This window comes from Archocentrus centrarchus, chromosome 2 (genome assembly GCF_007364275.1).
Source record: "Archocentrus centrarchus isolate MPI-CPG fArcCen1 chromosome 2, fArcCen1, whole genome shotgun sequence".
Classification (NCBI taxonomy): domain Eukaryota; kingdom Metazoa; phylum Chordata; class Actinopteri; order Cichliformes; family Cichlidae; genus Archocentrus; species Archocentrus centrarchus.
In genome coordinates, this window is record NC_044347.1 from 22,817,647 (window position 1) to 22,844,197 (window position 26,551).

Consider the following 26,551-nt stretch of genomic DNA (forward strand, 5'->3'; position numbering starts at 1 on the left):
TTGTTCAACAGTGGTGTGCTGAATCCAGTGGTCTTGGGATCTTGTTAAAACTGATGAAGTATGAATGCAGGAAAGTCCCGTCAGAGTTTCAGCCACCATGCAATACCATCTGGAAAGTGTGTGATGGCAGCAGCTTCATTTGTCAGCATGATAATGGCCCCAAACACACTGCCAATGCGGTAAAAGCATACCCGAAGACCTCCACAATATTGAAGCAGTGTGGGATCATGTTGACAGACAGAACAGAACATCCAGAGAAGAGCTTTGAATGTCCTTCAAGAAGCCTGAAGAACGATTCCTGAAGACTGTAAAGAAATGACCATAAAGCTGCCTCAGAGAGTTCAGGCTGTGATGAAAAACAAAGGTAGTCACACCAAATACTGACCAAATATTTCAAACTCGTTAGAATTGTACAAACTCCAACTTTACTTCTTTATGATTGGAAAAATACTAATGCCACACCAGGAAGTAATGCATTTTATTGACATATTATTATTATTATTGGCTTACCTGCCATTTTCTATACTTTTAAATTCATCCATCAGGCCACTTTGGGTGCTTTGCCAGGCTGGTTCTGGCCATATCAAAGACCAGTATGTTTGAGGTGAAAACACACACTGTCAAAGGGTGTGACTGCCACTCTTTAAAAGTTAAAATAGTGACGTTATTACCAACCATTGCTTATTCATGCATCGGGCAGGTGCCAAGTTAGCATAAATATGTTGATGTGTTTGTGCATTTGGCGCTATCATTGCTATATCTGCTTGTCTTCAGAACTAATTACCAGCTTTTCCTGTTGTTTGGTGTTTTGAGGCAGGTTGTCCTCAAAAGAGCTGCCTGCTGCTTTCAGATACAGTATTGATTGTAGCTACTGACAAACTGGAATGATTATTCCTAAAGTAGACTCTGTATTTCTAAACCAAGGATATTATAAGGTGCTTGGCAAGACGAGTCCCATTTTAAAGAAACTGTGATTTAAATGCAGGTATCATATTGTCTCCCTTTGTCCGGTTCTCTTTTTAACTGTAGTAATTAAAAGCCACTAAGTGAAAATTTACAGTGCACTGTGTAGCACTCACAGCCAACTTTTTTCTTCCTGTACTTGATGTTCTCTTTGCTCCAGGCTTTTCTCTGTCTCTCTTTCTGTCTCAAACACACACACACACACACACACACACACACACACACACACACACACACACACACACACACACACACACACACACACACACACACACACACACACACACACTTCCCACAATTAACTAGTGGAAACACACCAACACACAACACCCACTACAATGATGATATGAGATAAATGCAGTGCAGATGTGTCTGAAGACAGGTGGACAGGCTGGATAGCACAGTGGTAAACAAGCATGGGCCCTCTTCAAGTTTCTGTTTCCTCTTCCTGCTTCCTCTATGATGTCTGTCTTGCTGTTTAACTGTCTGTCTTTGTTCTTCTTCATCTTCTCACACAGTCTCTTTCCTCATCTGTGTGACTAAGGTTTCTCTGATCTCTCTCTAACACATGTGAGAAACCAGGAAAAGAATGGAAAGAAATCCTGGCAGGATCCCTCTGAGCACTATCCTGCTCAGTGTCACAGTAAATCTTAAAAAGATGTAGGTCCTCTGAAGTTTTGACTTCAGTTGCTTACCTGTCGGTATCTGTGAGTATATGAGCATGTGTGAGCCGCTTGCATACATTCCTAGCTTATCAGCACTGCTCCAGGGTGATTCATTTCATTTATAGCATGCATCTACAGTCATTTTTGAACACATGAACAGCGCATACACTGATACAAGTGTGATAATTGTTATATGGAAACGCAACTTTTTTAAGCTGTCAGGAAGATGTTAGGTGATGAAACATATGCAAAATGTACCTCAATTTCAAAGAGTGGATGTTTTGGGAGGTAATATAAAAAGAAACTAAGAGAGTGGGAAGCTGTCCTGCTGCAGGGTGCTCAGAACCTAATTAAGAGCAGATACCATTGAAGGAAGCAGCTTTTCTTTGAAAAATAAAAACCTCATAAAAACTGTGTTGAACTCACTCAACTGTTAAGCACTGGAAACTAGATGGCTGGGTTTAGGCAGCAAGAAGTCCTTCTTTTACATTCATTCGGTAAAAATGACTTAAAACAATACAAAAAAATTCTGTGTTAGATTTATGAAATGAAAACATCTTGGTTATGTTTTGGTACCGTTACTTCTTGGATAGGTAAAGGTACTGAAACTTTCTGGTTAGGCACTGAAAACTTCTTGGTATGGTTTAGCTTCTTAAACTTCTTGGTTAGGGTTAGGCACTAAAAAGTACTTAGGCAAAGATCATAGTTTGCCATAAAATAAAAATAGGCTGGAATTATACCTCTCTTGATGGGACTGCTCTTCATTCACTTCCCCCAATTACTGAATTTGAGCCAAGTCTCAGGTCTCTGCTCCCTACACGAAGGCCGGTATCAAACTGCCGCTACAGATTAGGTGGAGACTGCTCCTCCATCAGTAGATATTACATACACCTGGATCGTGGGAGTAAACTACCTGGCTTTGTGAAAGTATCAGTTTTGTTGCAAGGTAACACGAAATATTTACAACATTTTTACAATTTTACCTGCCTTTAGACATTTCCCACAAGGAAATGAAAAAGCTTCACTACCACAAAAAGCAGTTATTCTTTGGAAAACGCAGGAGTTTTTGGTAACTGTGGCTTCATTTGGTTTGTTATTGTTTTAAAATGCTAAAGTGACCAGTAATTCATGTTTTCTGAGTTTAAAAAATAAATTACTGTCTTTGTTGTCAGTCTGGTGGCTTTGAAAAGAGCAAAAACTTTATTATCTGTGTCATTTCCATAAATCAGTTAACGATGTCAAATATGCAATTTTAGCAGCAAGTTAATGTTTACTTCAAATTTCGGGTTAGACCAGCGCTGTGTTCATGCTTCAGGAGTACTTTAAAAATGAGAGCAGAACTGCAAATGCTAGTTCATCTTTAATAAAGAAATGCTTTATATAGTGCAGCATAAAACCACAACAAAATAAAAAAATATATATATTATTATAATAAATAAAGCTGTAGTAGAAAACTATGAAGTAATAACTCATTTTTAAAGCCTTTGTGTTGATCTTTGCTCTTGTAATTTGCACTTTTTTGTCTGCACTGGGCTCATATTGGTCTTAGGACAAAAACCACTTGGTAAAGGAGGATGGAGAAGGAGAAAGAAGGGCTCAAATCAAGAAATAAAATGTTTCTAGTACAAATTATTATTCATTATTTCTAAAAAAAAACAAAAAGGATATTGAATATGTACTTCAGTTTAAAAAGTATAAGTATCCATTATTTTTTATTGAATCATTTTTCACCCATCCATCCATCTCAAGATAATCTAAATCCTGTGGCTCACTGTATATATCAAAACTCAACAAATCAAAAAGGCTTAGCCAAGATGATTCAGAGCAGATTAACTTTACACAGACTTTTCTTTTTTTTCTTTTTGGATGGATGGATGCAGAGTAAAAATCCGGCTTGGACTGGCAGCTGAAAAAAGAGGACAGGCAAACAGAGAAAGTGAGAGAGGACACCGGATAAACGGGCAGGATGACTGACAGGCGATCAGCCTGACAGGGCGAGCGGCCCCCGAGAGATAAATACTACTTTGCAACATGGACGCCGTTGATGCGGTTTAACCTCTTTCACGTCCCAAACAAACAACAAACAAGCTCAAAAAGGGTCCTTTAACACAAACAGGAATACAGCCACTAACAGAAGCACGCAAACCTTCATTATTCCATTTCCCCTGTGTTGCATGTTAGTGTGCGTCATGAACTTTAAACTATTGACATCACGTTGGTTTGTGAAATCAAATTTCAGCTGCATCAGAGGGAGCTGCTGACTTATTGTTGTGATTCTTGTCCTCATCATCATTCTTTAAGAGGTTTAGCTTATTTTTACCTCGCAGAGGATAATGATGACAGCGCCATATTCCTGTTCAAACAGACCTTTATGCTGCTTTTGGTTTTGTGTGTCATTGTGGTATTAAGGCCATCCATTAAGCCCCAGTACCACTACAGTGTAAAACACACACACACGCACGCACATCTCTATCTGTATTTACTGTTGTTGTTTATTCAGTATTCCCTCTAAGGTAGCGCCTTTTTAATCCTTATAATGTAACATCAGAACTGGCTTTGTTTACACTGCTGCTAAAAATCGGTTAAAGGTTGAGCAAATTTGAGTGTCTTTTTACAGTAGCTGTGGTTGTTTTTCTAACTCTAAAGATGAGTAATTAGCAGCTTTAAACACAAGCAAAAGATTCACTTTTTGCTGAGTTAGAAAGCGTGCGCCATCTGTTGTGGCCTTGCTGCTCTAGTGAACTTACACACCTTTTTGGAGACGTGCAAATCTCTGCAGTCACCCGGCCTGGTCTTAAAGTCATCTGGAAAACAGTTTTGAATGGGCAAGAGGAGACACGGCATCAGAGCAGCTTAAGCACGCTTGGTTTGGCAATAATATGATGGTCTTAGAAGTAAAGGAGACAGCTTGTGCCCAGGCAGATGAAAAGCAACAAAGAGTGGAAGAGGGGGGGAAAAGCAGGGAGGAGCATTAAGGGACAGGGCTGACGTGCTGTCACCTGTTTGCCGGTTCGTTAGCCGAGAGCGTTGCTGCATGCTCTCATAGGGAAAGCTTTTGATGCCTAATTTGCCGCTTGGCCGGGTTTGCGCATGGCTTGGTGCTCAGTGGAGTGGCTGTCCCAGTCACATCCTCTCGTAGAGTAGGATTCTCTGTCAGAGGCTCGGACAGGGCAGGATGAGGAGGCAATACAGAGATGAGGGGTATCACCCGCGCTCAGAGGTACGTGGTCACCAAATGCACTCTGTAACAGGACAGGCAATAACTCTGTAACTCCTGGGAATGCGTGTGCAGAAAGAGAGTTGATAGAAAATCACTGCTTCTCTTAGGTGTTATGTGGTGAACCTGAACTGAGGAATCAAACCGTTTTTTTTTTTCTTGTGTTTTCTTGAAGGCAGCTCTTTTCCACTTGCTTTATAACTTTTTTTCCTTGTTTTTTTCTGTTGTTCATTGCCTGATATTCTTACACCCTCTTTGGCTTCCACGGCAGAGAAGACTAAAGGGGAGGGGAGTTCTTTTTTTTTTGCATTTTTATCTTCCCTCTATTTGCAGCTCTTCCTCCACTTCGGCTTCTTTGCATCATGTCAGAGACTTTTTTTTTCTTCTTGTCTTTCACTTTCTCTGTTGTCTCTTTTGTGTTATTTGATTTCTGCAGCAAGCTCTGGATTCCAACCTGAGTAATCTGATCAAGAGGAACAACGAGCTGGAGTCTCTTATGGGAAAATTGATTCAAACCTGTCAACATGTAGAGGTGAGTCCCATGTGGCCCTTTATGGTTAGCAGCATGTCTACAGCTGTATGTTGGTACTTATCAGATTTGCTCAGCTGAACCGAATGGGTAAATGTAAACTGGTATGGTTTGAATATTTAAGACTGATAACTGTAGCTGTAGCATCGCCGGTGTAATTTGTGTAATTACTCAAGATTGATCCGCATCCTTTAGCTTAGCATGTATCAAGAGTTGACAACACAGTTTGCAGTAAATGACTGAATGTAAATAATCTGCCATTTAAAACACATTATACTATCTAATTTCGAAGTATTTGGTATTTTTGCTTGATTACATACTCAAACTGTTCTGCTGATTTATGTGATTTTTTTGTACAATGCCACTGAAAAAGCCTTTTTTTAAAAATCCTTTAATAGGGGGACTGTCTGTTCCAGATGTTTGCAAAAAGGCTAATTTAAATATTATTTCATTTATATTTAAAATCATTCTAAATAATGTATTTTGTTTTTCTGTTGTCTTTGGGCAGATGAAATAAAAGTATACAATATACACGTGACAGTATAGAGATATGTAAAACACACATAACAAAAGGCAAACTACAAATGCAAGTAAAACATACCAAGTTAGAAATAATCACAGAAGGTTTTGCTTGAGTAAAAAGTTATTCTAAGGTGTCATCTTGGACTCAGTAATATATGCTCACCACACTCCCTATTTAATTTGGTTACATCTGCATTAACCGCAGAGCCCTGATATAAAACCGTGACACCAAAAAGAACAGAATGTGCTGTCTGTTCATTATATTTGCTCTGATCTCACATAAGATATAGACAAAAATCTGTATGTGCAAATACAAACACATGTAGCATCTTTAACATTGTTGCAGGAAGAAACTGCATCCCCCCCCAAAAAAAAAGCTTGAGTGCAGAAACAGGCAAATACACATCAGCTGCTTTCAGTCTAACATGTTTATTTTTAGGATAATAACCAAATGTGTGAATGTCTGCATGCATTTGACTCGAGTGAAGGCAATTCTGTGCTAAGCCTGCCTCTTCATGTTCCACTGGCCCACTAAGAAGCTTTAAATAAAGTGATGCCACAGGCAGCGGTTGGGAGGCAGTGACATCTTAGTTTAGCAATAATGGAGAACAGACTGTCTGCATGGCGGGGCCTTTGCACGCTGCAAGGAAAGCGGATTATGATTTATTAAGATTTAAGTGCTGTATAAATTTTTTTTGTGAGCATGTTTTTGTGTCGCAATCACGCAAAGATGCGTCCTCTGAGCTATAAGCTGGGGGGCAAATTTTAAATGGGGGGAAAAAAAAACTTTGATACTTTTTTGATGAATAAATGATGAACATAAAAAGGGTAAAAACAAACAAACAAACAAAAGATGCTTGACCTATTTCTCCCCCATGCATCATGACACATACAGCAGGGTTTCACAACACACTCGAAGACCCTAAAGGGTCTAAATAAAGAATTCCTTTGAGGAATACAGTGATAGCATCTTGTGATAGATGTGAAAGGTCATATCGGACAAGTCGTAAACTCAAAAATGAGCTTACGTGAGCTAAAAATACATGGATGAACTTATATGAACTCAGAAAATTGAGTTGTTTGGCGTGCTTGGCATGAATTTGAAAGGGATTAAAAAAAAAAAAAAAAGGATGATGGTCACACAGCTTTGGCTGGCGTGCTGTTGATGGAGCTTTCTGAATTTTTCACATCACATTAAGCCTCTCCAAAGCTCCACTGAAGATGGCCGCTGAGATTCTCTCGGACCCCAAGTGTTGTAGAAAGATCAAGAAAATGGCAATCTTCCTAAACGAGTCATGCTTTAAAAAAAAAAAAAAAAAAAAAGGCTGCAGATCCAGTTCCTCTGAGTCACCATCTGCTGTGGTTCGGCTGTGGCCACAGTTTAATTTAATGCTCCCACACCAAATTACGCATGCATTCCTTTTCAGCTGGCATTATGGCTCATTTTTTTTTTTTTTTTTTGTTTTGAAAGAATTTAAAGCCAAAACCACATTTGGACCCTTCTACGCTGTTTTTTTTTGCATGCTGAAAAAAAACAAAAACAGGATGCCGTTATAATTTTGTGAAGGTACAATGACTTTCAGCAATAATCCTAAATACTCAAAGAGGGATCATTTTAGGCAGTTAATTGGTTTGTTTATTCAAATGAACGGAAGAGAATTATCCCATAAAAGAAAAGGAAAACAAGAAAATTAAAAAGGCTTAGTGCTTTTGCAGTTTTGCATTAGCTCTGATGCTTTGGGCTCGAGTGTCAGTGAATATAGGCCCTCCCAGACCAACTTCACCTCCCCTTCAGAAAGTTTGTTTGATATGCATTTTAGAAAGTTTGGATATCCTCCAGGCTTGAATCATTTGTATGTGTGTGTGTGCCTGTGTGTATTTCTGTGGTTAAATGAATCACTTAATGTCCCTCTCAGGCTATAATCTGTCACACTGATCATATGCTCCAGAGGGCTCTGCCCACAGTCATTAGATGCTCCACATCTTTACACAGCACATCATGTACTTTGGTCACAAATTGCGTGTGCGTGTGTGTGTGACAGTGTGGCTCTGCCACTCTTGTTTATTGCAGTTTTACTATGTCAACCATTTGCTAACAGGTTAACTGTGTTCAGGGGTACGGTGTGTATTCTTTTCCATTTGAAAATAAGCTTTCTTTGTGGAAGGCATAACTGTGAAAGTGGGTTTGATGTGGGCAACTAGTTGACTGTGAGTGATTGGTAGCAGCTACTGGAAATACTACTCGGTTAAACCAGTTATTAAGATTTTACTAGTGAACAATGTTAGTTAACTGCTGCTTCTGTGATGTGATGGAGCCACACACCACAGGAAGTCATTAACAATGTTTCAAAGTAAGACAGTTGATAGCTTTGCAGCACATCGACACAGCCTACATACAACCATTCTTTTTGGAGGTCTGAGCATACTCGTGTGTGGTCACTTGACTGGAGCAATCCTTTTAGCCTGCAAAGTATGAGAGCCTCCGGTGCAAGCACTGCTAACATTAGCTACACTTCTAAATTGGTTATAGAAGAATGTGGAAAAACAATTGCAAATGGCTTTTAAATACCTATGCAATATTTTTATGGCAATATTTATCCTCACCCTTCAGACTGTGCTCAGATTTGACTTTTTTTTCTGACGCAGGATTAATGGTTCCACATTGGTGTCCATCTTGGGTAGTGCAGACAGAGGGATTGTGAGACACTTGTCCAAAAAGCCAAAAGTACACAGCTTGGTGGTTACATGTAGGATTCTAATTGGCTGCGATGTTGGCTTGTGCAGGAAACACAGCAGAGTAAACCACAACCCTACTTCTTTGTACATCACTCACAGTATGTCTTCTCCACGGCAGGGGCTAAAGACGGCTAAAGGAAACCAGCCCCATTGGCCGTTCTATGTATTTTTGACACTGCCGCTCAGTACCAACATATCAATATAAATAGCAAAAGTCTGTGTAGCATCTGTGGACCACCATTGCAAAACTGTGCTGGTCAGTTGAGTGTCTTCTTACCTTTAGACTAGTCTTTCAGTCTGAGTATTTTTCTCATGTTCAGTCAGCCAATAAATTAGTTACCAGGAACATCCATGTTATAAAGCCATGTTCCCACATCACCTTGGGACACTTCTGGAAGAATCTGGATTGGATATTTTCTACTGTTGTCTTTTATCAAGGGTTGCACAAAGCAGTAAATAATCCACAGATAGTCTATAAATAGATGTGTTTGTTCTCATAGAAATACTCTGTGTGGTTTAGGCAAGGTCTGCTTAGAGCATTTAGGTAACAGCAAACATGACAGCAGCCTACTGTTGGTTAATGCACTGGGATATCAGCTGTGCTATTCTTACATGGACATCACATGTACTGTTCTATGGAGATGGCAGGTTGAAGACTGGCTAATGTCCAATGCGTGTTTTTCGTTCTGAAATGCTCGTCTGCCGTGTAAGTCCTCGAAGAGTTCAGCGCTAAAGTGCATTTGTGAAAAACAGCGTAAGATTACTTTTGTGTGTCCTTGCCACCTTGTTGGTAGTTCTTCCTGAGATATAGGCAGTAAGTGGCATATCATCCTAAATTCACAGTGGCACCTTCAGGTCTACAGTCATGAAATGTCAGAGAAAACAAGTCAGATCTTCCTAGGAAACTAAACAGGCTAAGAGACTTTCATTGCAGGTTTATTTCCTCTTCCACTGATGTTTTCATGCCTGTTTGCTTGTCTGTTAGCAATATCCCTCAAAAGGTTTTGAACCAAAATTGATGAAACTTTGTGGAAATACTCCTTCGGGGCCCAAAAACATATGATTTCATTTTCAAGGTCAAAGGTCAAGGTCCCCAAAATATTTCAGAAAAAAAAAAAAAAAACCTCATCTGCCATCACTGGTGAAATGTAAAGATGAATATCTCATTGAATTTTTCAGCTAACGCGATGAAATTTGGTAATCGGGTTACTGTTGAGAATTTATTCTTTTTCTATTTTAAATTAAAATACTCACAATACTGCAAAGTGAACTACAAACCATATACAATTCATCTCTCAGCAAATGTTTACTCTTCGTTTTTCACTTAGTCTTTTTAGAGGACCCTATCAAGGTACATAAAGTAAATAAAATATATCCAGTCTATGTATTACAGTATCTGCTCATGTGGATCTCATTTTTTTACATACAAATTGAAAATCATATTTTACAGTTTTTAAAAGCCGATGAAATAAATTTCTAGTCTTTATGATCTAGTAATTTATGGTGGAGTATGACAACATTGGGTGGTACCTATTGCAGCGCAGTATCGACACATGGACAGTTTGGGGTGGGGGAGGTATGCGCTCTACTGAGAGCCCTTCTAGTTTCTGATTGTTTCTAATCAGTTTCTGGAAGCCATTCCTCATATTAATCAGTGCTGCAAGGTAAATAAATGCTGCTGGAGAAAAAAAGACCTGCCTTCCAAAGAACAGACGAGCCTCAGTGTTTGCCTTTTTGGTTCACATGAAGAAAGGCTTCTACCCAGAATACCCAAAATCTGCATAAGTATACTAAGTGGTGTACAAAATGCCACTCAGAGATAACATATACAGTTAGCTGTTTAAAATGTCATGCTTCCCCGCAGCTGTCACAGTGATGTTGATGAAACCAATTAACAGTGTTGAAAAGACAGTTGCAGAGGCATTGCTATAGAGCAGAGCTGAGGCCGTCAGCTCAGCATGTCTAACAGAAGCACTGAGATGTAATCCAGGTGGAAAATTGTTTCTGTTGGCAACACGATCCCAGAAAATCATATAAATGCTGTTTAGGAAAGGATGCTGAGGATATTGCAGAAATCTACTCAAACCTCGTTTGGCTCTGTGGAGGAAAAGCAAATGAGTCCCTATGATGTCATTATTAAAACACCTGTCAGCATAGATGTGTGCTTGTAAGACAGAGTGTATGTTTGCCTGAATGGCTGTGCAATCTTTCTTCAGCCTGGTAACACTCACAGCAGACTTCCCTTTCACTGCTCCCAGTGCTATCGCTCTGCTGCAGCAAGAAAACACTTTACAAGGTGCTGAAAGGGCCAGTAGGAAATGACCACAATGAGAAATTACACATTATGTTTGGACTTGCGCTCTCGTAATTGGACTTGAACAACTTTTATAGCCTGCTCAGACTGTACGGGTTCCAACTGCAAAGTGAATCAAATGCCTCACAGAATGGAGCCTCGTGGCAGAACCATCTTGAAAGTAGTTAGCTGCACTTTTCCAAACACCTTCCAGCTAGATTAAATCATTTTTCTTAAACTTAACTGCCGTCAGTGGGATTTGTGGCACACAGATGTTTCAGTCCACAGACAGAGAAACTAGGCTAATTACTCTTTTTATAATACCGCTGCTCAGTTAGCATAGTGCTAGGCTGGAACTCCACAATGTGATAGTGATTGTGGGTACAGTCACCAATGCACATGAAAAAATAATTTCATTGTTTCCTTAGTAGATGTAATATTTACATTTTATCTTTACTTCATTTTCCACAGACCCCAAAAGCTGCAGAGTATCAGTAGAAATAAAGCTGCAGCACGCAAATAAAGTATGTTTTCTTCTGACCAAGTAGAAAAGCATTAAAGTGGTAAAAATTACCTTTGATACAGCGAGCTGTACTGAGGGTAGCACTTCAGTGAATTTAGCTGAAGCTGTCTCGTTTTTTTGAAGCACAAAATTACATTATTTGGTCAAAAGTGTAGCGCACAAATATAGCAGCTAAGGCTCGTTAGCGTCTTTGGCAACGAGCATATGGAAAGTGTCAGCATTTAGCAAAATTAGAGGCAGCGCAAAGAATACTGTATGTCAGAAAATTGCATTAAAAGCACCTCAGACATGGGCAAGAGATCCAGCTCTGGCGCTTGAGCTAGCTTAGCTGATGACTAGCAAAGAGCTAGCCATCTCCAGTTTGTTCACGGCTGTCACTCAAAGCTGCCACACCTCTAATAATATATACATTATTAAGCCTTAATACAATTTGAATAGGTGAGTCATGACGTACAGTACAGTTTTTATGAAGTTGGGAATAAGCTCTATAGACCCAAACTATTTATGTTTTAATCAGCCTTTAAACATGTTTATTTCTGCTGTAAAGTTGTGCATTTTGACGCGGGAGTCTATGGCAGTCGAACTCTGGGTTGTTTAACTGCTTGCATATCGCTTTGCTTTTGTGTGTCCTTGTTTAATATATGAAACATGAAATATATAAACCCACTGTATATTTGTTTCACATTCAGGATTCATACACTCAGGTAAAATGGTAAATATGGTGCACTTTATATATATAGTATATACTGTAAGGGGTCATTTCATAACCCTTGCACAGCATATTGCTGAGAGTCATGTCTTCTTTCTTACAGCCACAGTGCTTCCCTCTTATTTTACTTATCACTCAGCACTGTAGCCAGCAGCAGGCAAAATAGCTGAATATGCCTCAGCTTCCTCAAGTGTCTGCTTCCAGACAGGAGAGCCGGCTGATGGAGGAAAATAACAGCCTGTCCCTCGGTGGACATGATGTGGAATCACTAAACACGCATCCCTCTAAAAACCCCATCCACACCCTTCATCAGCCCCTTTATTCGTCTAATACTCTGTGTGAATTGGTTTCTCAGGTGAACGCGTCCCGCCAGGAGGGCAAGCTCATGGAGGAGTGCGATGTCCTGATTGACATTATTCAGCAGAGGAGGCAGATCATTGGCAGCAAGATCAAAGAGGGGAAGGTGAGGTGAACACTCAGAGGGGTGAGGACTGTGACACCGTCTATTTTCATTTGCTATATTAATAACTAACTTTTGCTACATGTTCTCTCAATCAGTTTCACAGCCCTTATTTAACATTAAAATGCTGCTTCGGTCCAATAATCAACTGCTCAAGCACACACAATAATCCTCACAGAGTGAATGTTGTCTGCAGCTACAATAATCTGCAAAAACAAATGGATTTCTTCATTCATGCAGCGTGTTTAATATCTGCCTGACACGGAAGTACAAATCAAAGCTTGTATTTTGCTACAGCTGATTGACCAGCAAGGCCATCGCTTTCATTAATAACAATTTAAACAGTCTGACATCGATTTAAGATACCATCGGACCCCATTTTCTGTCCAACACAATGCTTCATCACAGTTGCTTGACCTGATCCTTATTCTGCCAGCAGAAGGCAAACCCCTTCAACACATATTCAACAGAAGGGAACAACAGACAGACTCGCCAAAAGTAGATCCCAGAGCATATGGGAGGGCACTCTTTCTCGTACTCTAAACCCAGATGATTTTTTAAGCTCCGTCTACTGAGACTTGGAATGCATTGGGGATTTTTTATTTTTTTTTTTTCACCATGTAATCTAGGCTTTCAGCTATTAGGATTGTGCAGAAGCTAGAGAAACAGATACAGATGGATGGAACCTTGTTTTTAGGCCAACAGAATTCTTACAAATTGCTTTTTTTTGTGTGTGTTTCTGCAAGATTATGATCAAAAGCAATTCAACGTTGTATTTTTCTGAGACAAAGCGTCTCGAGTAATAGTGAATAACAATTGGCTTCAAATCAGATTACAGTATCTTGGGTCCTTCACAAGACAAACTGCTGATGAAATACCCTTTGACCTTAGTGCAACCACTAACCTAAATCCGTCTCCTGACATCTTTGCTGACAGGGAAAGAAAATGAAACGGAGGGGCAAACAAGGTGAACTAAAATCCCAGATTTGCATGCAGCACAATCACTGACAGCTCTGAAAAAGTTAAGATTAGCTGAGGCATGAGAAGCTTACCTCATACTGAAAAAAAAAGCCTTTTCCAAGCAGTTTATGTGCTCTTTTTTTACTCTTCTTTTGTTAAGATATCAAATCTGAGTGAAGCTTAGTCTAATTAAGACCACTACAGCCAACTGAAAATGTTTTTATGTATTTTTTCATATGCAGCAATTGATTTTTGGTGGTCCAACCACAGCACAGATCAGTACCACCAGATGGCGATAGCTGTGGTTGCAAAAAGCCTTCCCGTCCTATAGAAGCCTATGAGGAAAACAGCTTTCTGATTGGAACTCTGTTTCCTGCTGAGATTATGGGCTCAGTCTGGGTCATAACGAATACAAATCTATGTCTGTTTTGTACACTTGGTCATACCATGCTTCAAAATTGTCAATTACAAGCCATTAGAGATGAGCGTGTGGTTTCACAGTGAGCCCAGCACCTCGTCGTCACTTCCGGCTACAAAACAGGACTTAAGAAACCAGTGAGTGATGTCACAGTAACTGTGTCCATCTTTTTAAGCTGTTTGCTTGAAGCATCAGGTGTGAAAGCACCCGGAAAAAGTGAAGTCAGAGCTATTACGCTAAATGTCCTGTGATTTTAGTTAAGGATGATGGGTATATTCGTGCCCTTTGTTAACCTTCAGTGATGTTAATACCAGTAGAAAAAAAACATGCAGAAATAGATGATGACTACCTGCATCAGTCAACCGTGGGTTTGACCTTTTCATGTATGAGTGACTTCAAAATGTTAACATCCATCTACTTGTGCCCATAAAACCCCACATTTCTGGGACATTTCCTGCCACCAGCTCTGATTATGTTATCAACCATAATGATTTGCCACACCTTAACTCGAATGATCACATTTTCACGCTTTCTGATCCATCCTAAATAGTCTTTTCTACGACTTCCCTTTCATATACTTTCCAGGCACAGCGGCTTCGGAAGCTCGCCCAACAGATCTCCAACTGCAAGCAGTGCATAGAGAGGTCCTCGGCCCTCATAACACAGGCCGATCAGACGCTGAAAGAAACCGATCACGCTCGCTTTCTGCAGACGGCCAAGAGCATCAATGAGAGGTCAGACAGCCCACACACTGACCACATGCTTTAATTATTCAGCTCAGCATGCCAAAGTCTAGCTTAAGGGAGAGGTTAAAGGCTGCACGCACAAATGGTGAGAAACAGTTTGAAAACTTTGTGTATACAACTTCCCCCAACAGCCAAAACAAGTAGAGCGGGATTTCATCTTTTATTTAGCATAATCTTATTCTGCTCCCTGCTTAAGCTCTCTGACTAATTGATTTGGCAGTTGAGAACAAAACCTGCTCTCCAATATGTGCATCCTCAGGAGAAACAAAAGGGGTGATATAAAAAGAAATCATTATCCTTTAGTCCTTCAAACAAAAGCAGAGTTTCAATCAGAAGCTAATCTACACAGCTTCACTAATTAGGAAGAGGATTTCCTTAAGATTGGGAGTTCAGTCCTGTTTTTAATTTAGCAACCGTTGAGGTATTAATTCTGTATATTGGTGTTTATCATATCTGATGCTTTGCAAAAATGCTAAAATTGCTTGTGTCTGTATTAGTATTACTTGTGATGTTGACATGGGAATTAGCAATACTTTTTTCCACATCCAGGTTGCAGCCTATTTAAGGTGATCCGTCCTTCAAAATAGTCCAAACATACACGTACGATTACAAAGTAACTTAAGTTGTCTTCTCCTAAACTGACTAGTCAATTTAAAATAAAGTTTATTACAATTCAGTGTCTCTTGGTCCTGATATAGGGTTTCCATGGCTACCGCATCAACCCAAGTTTTGATCCCTGAGATACACCTAACTGACACCTTCGACACCTTTGCCCTGGACTTCACTCGAGAGAAGAAACTGTTGGAGAATCTGGATTATCTCACTGGTAAAAGTCATAGCCTGTATATGAAAGATGGATTAGCCAGTGTGATATGGCCCATTTGTTAGTAAACTCCAATTTTAACACCTTAATTTTGTTTGCATTATGCCTGTCACCATCTTGGCTACAGTATTTGGATCCTGTAGTGACAACAGAGTGATGTGCTACATTACCAGCTAATGCTAACAAGCCTGGTAGACGTTCCATAGATAATTATTGATAATTAGTGATCAGTGACTTTTTGTACAAACAGTTAGTGAGCTAAATATAATTTTAGTGGGGGAGTCCAAAAATAAGGGGGGGGGGGCATAGAGTTTTTTTGTACCTGTCTGTAAACATATTTATTTCTGCTGTAAAGTTTGACCTTTTGACATGGAAGTCTTTGAAGCCAGACTCAAGTGGCCATTTAAGGAAGTGCAGGTTTAATTTATTTTTCAAACCCAGAATTCTGTGCTTGGGAAACCTCCATGCTTTTATTCGTTTCAGTCTTTTTGCTCAAATGGACATCAGGACTGTTTCTCCCCCATTTTAAAATCAGACAATTAATTTGCAAAATGTTTTGTTAAAATCACTGAGGACTTTGGCTCATGTTCATCCTTATTATCATCATCTTTTGGTGCTTTCTTTCCTTAAATCTATGGTCTAATCTTTAGTATTAATCTATAGTCTATAGCCCTTTTATTACATGATTCAGTTTCTCACGGTTCGAGACTCAAATATTGCCTCCAATTAAGATTCTATTCCTGCTTTAATTTAGGATTAAAATAAGAATCTTTTGATGTCTCTGTTTTCTTCAAGCACTGCATTTGAACAGACCCCAGCCTATTAACTCAAAAATTAATTTTCAACATTAATTTCCGATGTCCTATTTGCAAGGACCCATCAAAATGTCACAGCATGAATTATGAGCACGACAAAAACGAGGTGTCGTGCGTACAGGGTTTGGAAGGTCTGTGAAAATGGCTGGCTCATATTTATTCTCTGTGATGCATGAGGGCTTCGCTGGAGGGCCTTTTCGCTAAGTGAATCAGTCTGAATCACTCCACTATGTGCAGCCACTCATGACAGAAGGCTCGGGAGAGGGAGCGAGTGACAGACAGAGAAAGAGATAGGAAGTGGCTTTACAATCAATTTAAGCTGTGCCTTTGTATCTTTATTTCTTTACCTCAGTCCATTCTCTTTCTACTAGAGGCTTCATGGATTGAATACAAAAGCGACTCATTGTATTTATTTCTCTGTGGACCAAAAAACAGTTATAACATAATGAGGTTTTCCAATGAATCAGTGCATGAGTGGAAGAGAGCCAATCTAATGTCTCTGGTTATGTAAAGACTCACATTTGTTACTTCTAAAAAGGACTGTTATATTTACTGTTCCTGCTGTGTTAATGCGGTCCGCTTTTGTATCTGAACAGTTTATTAAATTGCTCCTGCATTCCTTTTAATGCTCAACCTACCACTCTATTAGAAAGAGCGTCCTCGGTCCGGTGTGTAATGAAGCTTGTAGACTCATAAATCGCAGCAAATGAACACGTACAAGGTTAATCAGGGCTACCTTTGTAACAAGTGACAACCTTTGAGCGTGCCAAACTTTGGAATATTGCTAATGTAATTTACAGTTTTATCCAAACAGTATATAAAATTAGGGGCGGAGATGACGATCATTTGCTTCAATTATTGCAGCTCCAAGTGCTCCGTGCATAAGGGAAGAGTTGTGCACGGCTTCCTACGACACGATCACTGCCCACTGGACGTCAGATGATGAATTCACTGTGACATCCTATGAGCTCCAGTATGCCATCTTCACCGGGCAGTCCAACATTGCCAGTAAGTATACAGTGGATCCTGGAATTAGATGGGAACTTAAGGTTTTTTTCAAGTGTTTGAAAGCAAAAGAATAATTCTTGAAATGACCCAGATGACCAATCTACACTAAGTTAATTTTTTTAAGGTTGCAGCTATGATGAAGAAAACAAGAGGTTTTGGGGGTAAATTCAGCGATATTGGCAAGATAAAAGGTAGGATTGAAAGGTAGTGGGTCGTTTGTAGGGAAGAGCTTTTTGAACTGTAAAAAGCAGCTTCCCAGGGGGATGGGGGGGGAGTTGAAGGGACCCATTCAGTACCACATTCAGGGTTCTTAAAGTACCTTAATGGCCTCCATTAAGTAATTAAGGTACAGCTCCACTTCCTAAGTATCCAATTAATGTAATCTGTGGTAAAAAAAAAAGAAAAAAAGAAAAAGGAAAACCCAATCCTTTTAGCAGTCCTACCTTGGTGAATCTGAACACAGTCAGTGTGATATACAGCTGTCACACTGAGTCATGAATAAACTTTCATATGTGCATTTAGAGCATCACAACTTGCCTAAGAATCATGTTTTTAAATGTTGTCACTTTTATGTTTATTTCTTAGTTTTATTCAGAATAATCCAGCGATAGCTATGACTGGATTACTCTGAATAACACATATACACAGGCGCACTATAAACATCAGGGATGACTATGATGAAGGCCACAAGCTGAAATGGCTTGTTGGTCAAGAAGTGAAGTTGTTCTATAAGTGCTGATGCAGTTCTGACTTCTTCAGATATTCTTCGCTGTGTGGAAGTAGGCAAAGTTGTGCCAGAAACCCCTACTCTGTCTCATACTATGAAGAGGATCTGCTATCTGCAACTTCCTCGGAACATCCAGAACCAAGCCCTGACCTGTGTCAACAAACCAAATAATTAAAAAAAAAAACTACCAATTCTGCCAAGAAGAGCAGTCAAATATCCAGCCAGGATTATGCCAGAAGCTTGTTGATGGGTACCAAAAGCATCTGGTCCAAGTGTGGCTTACTAAGAGACATTTAACCAAATATTAGTGGGGTTGTATGTATACTTTTGAGCCTGTATGTATAGTTTTGACCCTGTGCGGATTAGAGAAAATCAAAAATAATTATAAACTTGTACACCCAATTCTTGCTTTTATAAGTCACTAAAGATGTATGCTGTACAATTATTCCACCTTGGAAAACGAACAGGCTAAAGAAATTATTAGAAATCCCCAATTTACCACGACATTCATGCTCATGAGTGTATGTAAACGTTTGACCACAACTCTGTGTGACTAATATATACAAAATAAACAAAACAAAAATCTTGTAATTAAGTCTGGGTGTGGGGGTGGGGGTGGGTGGGTCATAACTAATTACAGACAGAGCTAAATTTTGCTCTGTACATTTGTGCTGCCCTGCCAGTGGCCACTCGCTCCCCTTAGGCAGCTGTGAGTCGAAGTGCTTTTCTAAGATAGTGTTGGAGTGGAACCTCCTGAAGTGAAGCCTCTGGCCTTTATACTGCTATCACCCTGATGTTGTCACACATCAAATGACTGCAGCTTGTGAAGGATGAAAGCGGGATGAGACTTGACAATAGTGAATCCAGACTGCACGAAGAGCACTCAGTGAAAGATTAGACTTCAGTGGATATGCAGAGTTCTTACGCCGAAACACGCGAAACGTTTAGGTTTAAGTGGCACTGAAGGAGTGAGACGTCGTATCAGGAGAGATGACAGCCGGAAAACGAATCGGCATCCCCGACGCACTCTAAGTGACACAGTGTCTTGTAGAGCAACAACAGACAGGCGGGATGCGCAGACGTACTCGCACTTGCTCAAATACACACCAGCCCCAGACAATCACGAGCACACTCGAGTGAGCAACAGCTACAAGGAAGAAAATGGGGTCAGGGCATCTGAAGGCGAGATCCCCCTGCTCCCTTTCAATCAAACCGCCTTTTCTCTGTCTTTCATCTGTTCTTTTTGAAATCCTTTTTATCATTCAAATAGAATTACCTAACAGCAAAAATACCTCTTTCTGTTTCTTTTCTTGGTTCCCGTTCTGCTTTGTTTCCCTGCTTTTGACTCAGCTCTTGGTGCTTCAGGGTTCCCACCTTCCTTTTCTTCTTCCCGTCTATCTAAGGTTACACCTTTGCCATCACCTTGTCATTACCTCACATTTTAAAGCATATTTAAGAGTGACAGCCATTAAACTAATTTCTCACTTCATTTCCTCTCTTGCTTTCACATTTCTGTCTCTTTCTATTCAAGAGGACACTGTGATTTTTCTCTCCTCTGGTTATCGCGTCTGTTAATGTCAGAGGTGTTACTTTTGTCATCCAAGTCATGTGCCAGAAGTTTCCCCCTGTGGCAACTGAGATGAATCACTATGCTGAAAGTGGAAGTCTTCTAATTTCATGCAGTGGAAAACTAGAAACAACATCCTTAACGCCTAATTGTTCTGTACAGCCTTCTGAATCTGATTTCCTGTGGGAAACGTGTGACAAGATCATGATGGAAGATGTTTTCACTGGATATGTGCAAACTGCTTTTTAGTCATTTAGCCTGTTCAGCAGTTGCTCCAGTAGGGGTGGCTGTAGCCCAGGAGGTAGAGGAGGTCACACTCTGATGCATTCATCTGAGTGTGAAGGTTAGATAGAAAGAACTTATGGATTTAAGAAATTTCTTGGTTTGTCTAAAGGATTTAAGATTTTCATTTAATCAGATTCTGTACTTTCCATTTGTGTAAAGGAGTTTAAATTGCATGTAAACACACACATACACAAATACATGCATACAGTTAGCCTATTCTGATTAGCCGCTATATTAACTAATAAATTCAGGGGCCTATCTACTTTAATTGCTGTTATTCAATTGCTCAGCACAATTATGGTCAGTTTAAATAATCTAAATGATTGAAAATAGCTTTAGAAGATATGTTTTTGCTTTAGCTAAATGTAGTCATTTAGGCTAGCATATATGAGTTTGTAGCTTGGTTTTAGCCCTGTGCTGCAAATTATTTTTGGATAAGCTTAAAAGCACTTCAGTTTCATTTCTTAAACTAATTTGACACTTTATTTCCTCTCTTGCTTTCACATTTTAAAAGGTTAAAAACATTTAAAGGAGTTAGAGTTTAGTGTCAAGACACTAGATGCATTTCTATCAGTTTTTTGTTTTTCTTTAAAGTCAAAGCAGCAGGTCTTTGTTAGAACGTGACATAACTATTTATGTGACACAGTGACATTAAGATCTGGATTGAGGCTGCTCATTATTTAAAAAATTTTTTTTTACTGGTTTCCAACTATGGATGGCTAACAAAGAGCACTGGTAACTTCCTGAGTAAATCAGCAGGCAAACACAGCCATGAAATGGAGGGAAAATGTACACCCACGTCCATGTACACATGCCTTAGGAGGTTGTGCAGCAGTGCTGAAGTGCCATTAAATAAATAAAAAAAAAAGCACATACCAAAGACACCCAGACACACACACACACACACACACACACACACACACAGCAGAGAGAGCATAGTGCAGCTATGAAGCCAACGAGGTGTGAATAGTTCCCTCTTGTGCCTTTTTACGCCCTCTCACCTTTTTCCACTGGCACAGGCTTGCACACAACCAGTTATTTTGTGCTGTCCTTTCACACAGCTATGCATCATTCTTTCAGGAATCTCTTAAGTAAATATTTCTTATTTTATGTAGAAATGCCTGCAGTTACATACATTCTTTAGCATTATTCAATTTCTTGTTCCTATAAACTGTATATATAGAGTTCGACCTTTAAAGAGTCACGTATATATATATATAAAATATAACTACTTGACTATTCACTAAATCTGACATGATCCTCTCTGTCTTTTCCTGTCCTCCCAGGCCTCTGTAACTCCTTGGAAAGCTGGATGATTGTTCCCAACATCAAGCAGAACCACTACACAGTGCACGGTCTGCAGAGTGGCACCAAGTATATCTTTGTTGTCAAGGCTATTAACCAAGCAGGGAGCAGAAGCAGTGAACCAGGGACTTTAAAGACAAACAGTAAGATAATAAAGACTGAAACTGTCCTGAGGTTTTTTTTTTTTTGTCTATAAAAATACAGCCTTTAAATGCTATTTATTTGGTATACCCTACATACAGTAAGTAGGTCAAAGCTGAGAAATTACACATGCTAGAAAAGTCTCCACTATAAACTACTACTGGTAATTACATGGTCCTTACGGTTAAGTTGATAAAACTGAGGTACACTTCCGGTCTACTTCCTAGAAAATTACAGAAACCATTTGTAAGGCAACTCTTCTATTCATCTCATTTCCTATGAACAGGCCAACCGTTCAAGCTTGATCCCAAATCTGCTCACAAGAAGCTGAAGGTGTCCCATGATAACCTGACAGTGGAGCGAGATGAAACCACATCCAAGAAAGGCCACAGCCAGGAGCGCTTCGCCAGCCAGAGCAGCTACGGTGTGGTGGGAAATGTTTACATCGACAGTGGGCGTCACTACTGGGAGGCTCTGATTGGAGGGAGCACATGGTGAGGGCCACACATTTCAAGTAATAATTTAGGGATTCTGTTTGAGGAAACCATGTATCCATCTATCCATCCATGTATTTCTGCCCACTTATGCAAAGTTAGCTTGTGGTTTTAGGAGGCTAAGCAGGCATCATTTTCCCCACCAATGCTCTCCACTTTCTCCTGGGGTATCCTGCTATGCCAGATGACATATGTAATCCCTCCATTGTATTGTGGACCAGCCTTGGGGGTCTCCTCCCAGCTCAGCGTGACCAGGGAACCTCTAAGGGGAGCCTCCATGGTTGCATTCTAATTGGATGCCTGGACCACCTCAATTTTGACACAAAGGAGCAGCGGCTCCCTCCAGATGTCTGAGCCTCAGACCCTATTGATAAAGCTGCACATAGACACCCTACAGAGGTAGCAGTTTGGCTTTATCCACAATCTCATCCTTTTAGTCATGGGCACAGGTGAATGCTGGCATCTAGATTGATGCTGAATTCGAAAGCTTTGCCTCTCTTCACCATTAATCACTCCATCTGCTTATACCATCCCCATCATGTACAAACAAGATACTGAGATACTTTATATCCCTCATTTAAGCAAACATTGAAGGTTTTTGGTTTCCACCTGTGATAATGGAAATTTTATCTCCTCTCCAGGTATGCTGTAGGCATAGCCTACAAGTCAGCTCCCAAGCACGAATGGATCGGTAAGAACTCTGCATCTTGGGTGCTCTGCCGCTGCAACAACTCCTGGGTGGTTCGCCACAACAGCAAGGAGCTGGCCATTGAGCCCTCACCCCACCTGAGACGGGTTGGGGTCCTGCTGGATTACGATGCTGGATACCTGAGCTTCTACGATGCTGTAGGCTCCCAGCACCTACATACATTTCACGTCTCCTTCATCCAACCCGTGTGCCCCGTGTTCAATGTGTGGAACAAGTGTCTAACCATTCTCACTGGTCTACCAATCCCTGACCATCTAGAGGGACTGGAACCCAACAACTGAAAGCTACACAGAGACAAAAATAAATCAACCCAAATTCAGAATCTTAAAGCTGCACTGGGCAAGAGATGTGAAAATACTCATCTTTGGATAGAGAACAGACGAGGTCTCTATCCTCTTTAATTCAATCAGCTCTGCTCTATTTACCCAACATAAATTCTCCTCATATGCACTTTTGTACCCAGAGGCAGTGACATCTCCGTCAGAAGCTAGCAAGCACAATGTCCTAATAAAAAATAGCCTCGCAAATGTCTGATTTATTCCTCTTTTACAAGCTGGTTTCCTTTGATACATGCCCCGCCACGCTGTTTCTTTTGGTCTAAACGTTTATGCGAGCTTTCCAGTAGCTTCACTTTCTCAGACGACAGTAAAACTTGCTAGCATTTGTGCAAATGTACCTAGTGCAGCTTTACTGTGCAGAAGAATTAAGTGTTGCATGATGCGTTGCTTTGTCAAAGCTTCTCAAATGGATTTTGTGTTTATTATAATTTGCTGAATCAAGGCGGATTCTGGTTGATGTTGGGTTCGATTTTAAAAAGCTTAGTGAAAACCCGGTCTAAATCAGTCTCAGCTCGGGACTGCGCTGGACTAGAAATGTCTGCTATAAGGCACTTTGGGCTATGGTGAGCATATTTGTACCATGATAACTAGGAAACAAGCCACAATCAATTATCATCCCTCTGCCCTCCCCCCTCTTTTATTTAATTTTAATTCTTAGATATTGCACTTTGAAATTCCCTCAAAATACACATACTGCATACACACACAGTCAGGGTTGCTGGAAAGAGCAGAATTACAGATGTATATTTTGTAAAGTAATTACATCCCCCTTATCTTCTCCTTGCTCATTAAAAAGGAACCAAAGGAACCACTGCTGTTCATATAAATTTTACTCTACGAGGATAAATGCCGAGTTATTTTTAAAAGGTGACAGAGAGGAAATATCATTATGGTAATCTTAAGTGCAGGATTCCCCTAAATGTAGACTTTGTCTTTGCACATTGTTCATACTTTATTCATGCTTTTGTAGCTTAAAATTCTAATGTATTCTGGTGCAATTAACACGTATTCATATTTGGGAAAGTGTTGTGTTTGACTTATTGTGTTAATTTTGTTTCTGGCAGTCATACAAGTCCTGTCATTATTATTTTATGTGGTGCATATTATGTGAATTGTGTTACAGTTGTAGACCCGGGTTATTATCGGAGATTAGGCGTGAAATACACATTTGGGTGTAATTTTATTTGATTTTTTTAACTCAGCTTTCTGCTAATTGATCATATGGATATTTAGTGAGACACATCTGTGCCAGAATACCACTACACCAAAAGCAGAGAGTTCTCATCTCTACATACTATTTCACAGATCATTTTTACGCTTCAGTTCATCAAACTTCACTTTATCGAGTCAACCACCCTTGCACCCTCAGACTTGTTGCACAATGATGATGTCAATAGGGTAAACTTCATTCTTCTTTTTTGTTTTTTTGCTTAATTTCTCCAATTTAAAGGGACAAAATAGCCAACATAAGTTCATGCGTAAAGTCAAAACCCATACAGCAAAACCTCCCAAAGGAAACAATCAAGTACGATATGTTCTCGCTAATTTACAGTAGGTTAGATTCCACTGTTTGTTGGTTAACAGTGACAAAATTGCAAATGTAAAGATTTACACAATACTTAGGACAAATGAGCTTCAATTCTATGTTTATTGGCAATGCACTGAACTCAGTGTTCCATTGTAAATGAATGCAAATATTGTGTTTAATTTAATGTTTCCATTTGAACTTTATGGCCATGGTGTTATCTGTTCAGTCTCTGTGGATATTTTTATGGCAAAAATGATGGAGTATGAGTGCTTGCATCACCACTGTCTGAGCTAAGTCTGTAAGAGAGAGAGAGAGAGAGAAAATAAACATTGCTCCTTTTCACATTAAAGTGTGCTCCCTTGTTTTTCTCCAGTTAAGTAATATAGAAGTGCGCGTGAGAATGTCAAGAGCCGATCTCATAAAATATCCGGAAGAAATGCCGGGAGCCATTTCTGGTTGAAAAAATAAAGATCGCATATTGAGAGAATTCAGGCAGTCCCAAACTCAATAAGTTTAGACTGTGACATTTTGTTTTGAATAAAGTTACCGGTGCCCTTTGGGCAGGTGTTGTACTCCCGGCTGTAAGCAAGAATCAGTCATTTAAATGTGCTATAATCAATATTCTTCCATCAGCATCGCACGTTGCTGCTCTTGCGCTCTATAGGAACAGCTTGACAGCACCTGCTTTTGCTTTCACACGATGAATCATTCAGAAACATTCAAACGCTTCAGAAGGTTCAGCTCTCGACTCGCCGAGTTCACATGAGTTTACACGTTTCCTGTGGAAGAGGAAGTTGTCGAGTTTATCGCGCCAACTTCCTGTGGACATTGGGGGCTCTTCCTGATTTTCCAGGAGCAATTGTTCTTAGACGGCAGGGTTACGGTAGTATTAGCTGAAGCTTTGTGTGTGCCGTTCACATGGGTCAGTGGTGTGAGCGGGCAAAATTAGTTTACACAACGCTCCACTGAGCAAACAACACAGGGGACACAAAGACAATTTTTCAGGTCACTAAATGACCAAGGTGTGTGTGTGTGTGTGTTTGTAATTCATAACGAGGCTGGACCCCTGCCTGTTTGGGCAAAATTCATCATAAAAAGAAAAAAAAAAGCATCTCTGAAAATGCAAAAAGCTTGTATTGTATTGCTTGTATTTGTATTGCACAAGAGTCTTATTTTTCATTTCTAATAATATGCCAGTTTCTTCTTAACCAAAAGTTTGTTTCTGGAAATGTTGCTGTCACCTGTGGACACAGACAGCAAGTAGATTACTCAACAAGAAGCCAAATACACACAAGCAAGAGGGCTAACAAAGCACAGGGCGGCAAAGAAACAAAGGCAGGAGGCAAAAACACCACAAGGAACTAGCTTCTAACTTTCATAATAAAACAGGAAATAATCAGGAATAATAAGACAGGAAACAATGATAAAGGAGGGACAACAAACAGGGCAAAGCATAAAATAAAGATTACCCTAGAAACCAAAAATAATTACCATCACCATGACACCTCTGTTTATTTTAACCTTATTCGCTGAAGCACTGACTGCAGTAAGTCAAGCTGGCAGACGAATAGAGAAATATTCCTAACTGGCTCCAGTCTGTATTGATGATTTTATTGCAAAGGGGTGTGAGTAATGATGTGAGGCCATCTGTGCTACTCTTAAATTAGTAAGCGGATGATAAAGTCTGTCATTTCTTGATATTCTACATTCTAAAATTTTCTGCTTGGCACAGAGATGACACAGGCTAACTGATTAATTATTGCTGTATTAATAACCTCTCTAAGTCCGTGACCAAAAAATTGCTTTTACTTTAAGCAAAATCTAATTTTTTTCCAGCCCTGAATTTTGACCTCATCTTTCAACTTAATACAATCGGAGCGAAGTTGTGTGACATTTCGAACAATCGATGCGGCAACTTAATGTGTCTTGAGATTTTGCTGCCCGCCTGAAATGTGCCTCAAAAGGTTGGGTCCCAACTATTTTATTAACCTTTATCATAGGCAGGATTTGCCGAGCTTGTGCTGTTTTTCGCCACAGCCTCGGTTCATGCGCGGTGATGTAGCACTGTAT

General features: G+C 39.9%; 1 protein-coding gene across 1 annotated transcript in view; it reads left to right on the plus strand.

Annotated features, from left to right (window-relative positions):
- LOC115792371 (E3 ubiquitin-protein ligase Midline-1-like) overlaps nucleotides 1–24,830 on the plus strand; it is a 55,035-nt gene extending 30,205 nt beyond the window's left edge. The window contains exons 3-10 of the mRNA XM_030746885.1: nucleotides 5,282–5,377; nucleotides 12,513–12,620; nucleotides 14,581–14,729; nucleotides 15,440–15,567; nucleotides 17,244–17,387; nucleotides 21,253–21,414; nucleotides 21,699–21,906; nucleotides 22,548–24,830. Coding sequence (XP_030602745.1) covers nucleotides 5,282–5,377; nucleotides 12,513–12,620; nucleotides 14,581–14,729; nucleotides 15,440–15,567; nucleotides 17,244–17,387; nucleotides 21,253–21,414; nucleotides 21,699–21,906; nucleotides 22,548–22,896 — 1,344 coding nt within the window. The 3' untranslated portion in view covers nucleotides 22,897–24,830. The remainder of the gene's footprint in view (nucleotides 1–5,281; nucleotides 5,378–12,512; nucleotides 12,621–14,580; nucleotides 14,730–15,439; nucleotides 15,568–17,243; nucleotides 17,388–21,252; nucleotides 21,415–21,698; nucleotides 21,907–22,547) is intronic.
- Nucleotides 24,831–26,551: the final 1,721 nt, after the last annotated feature.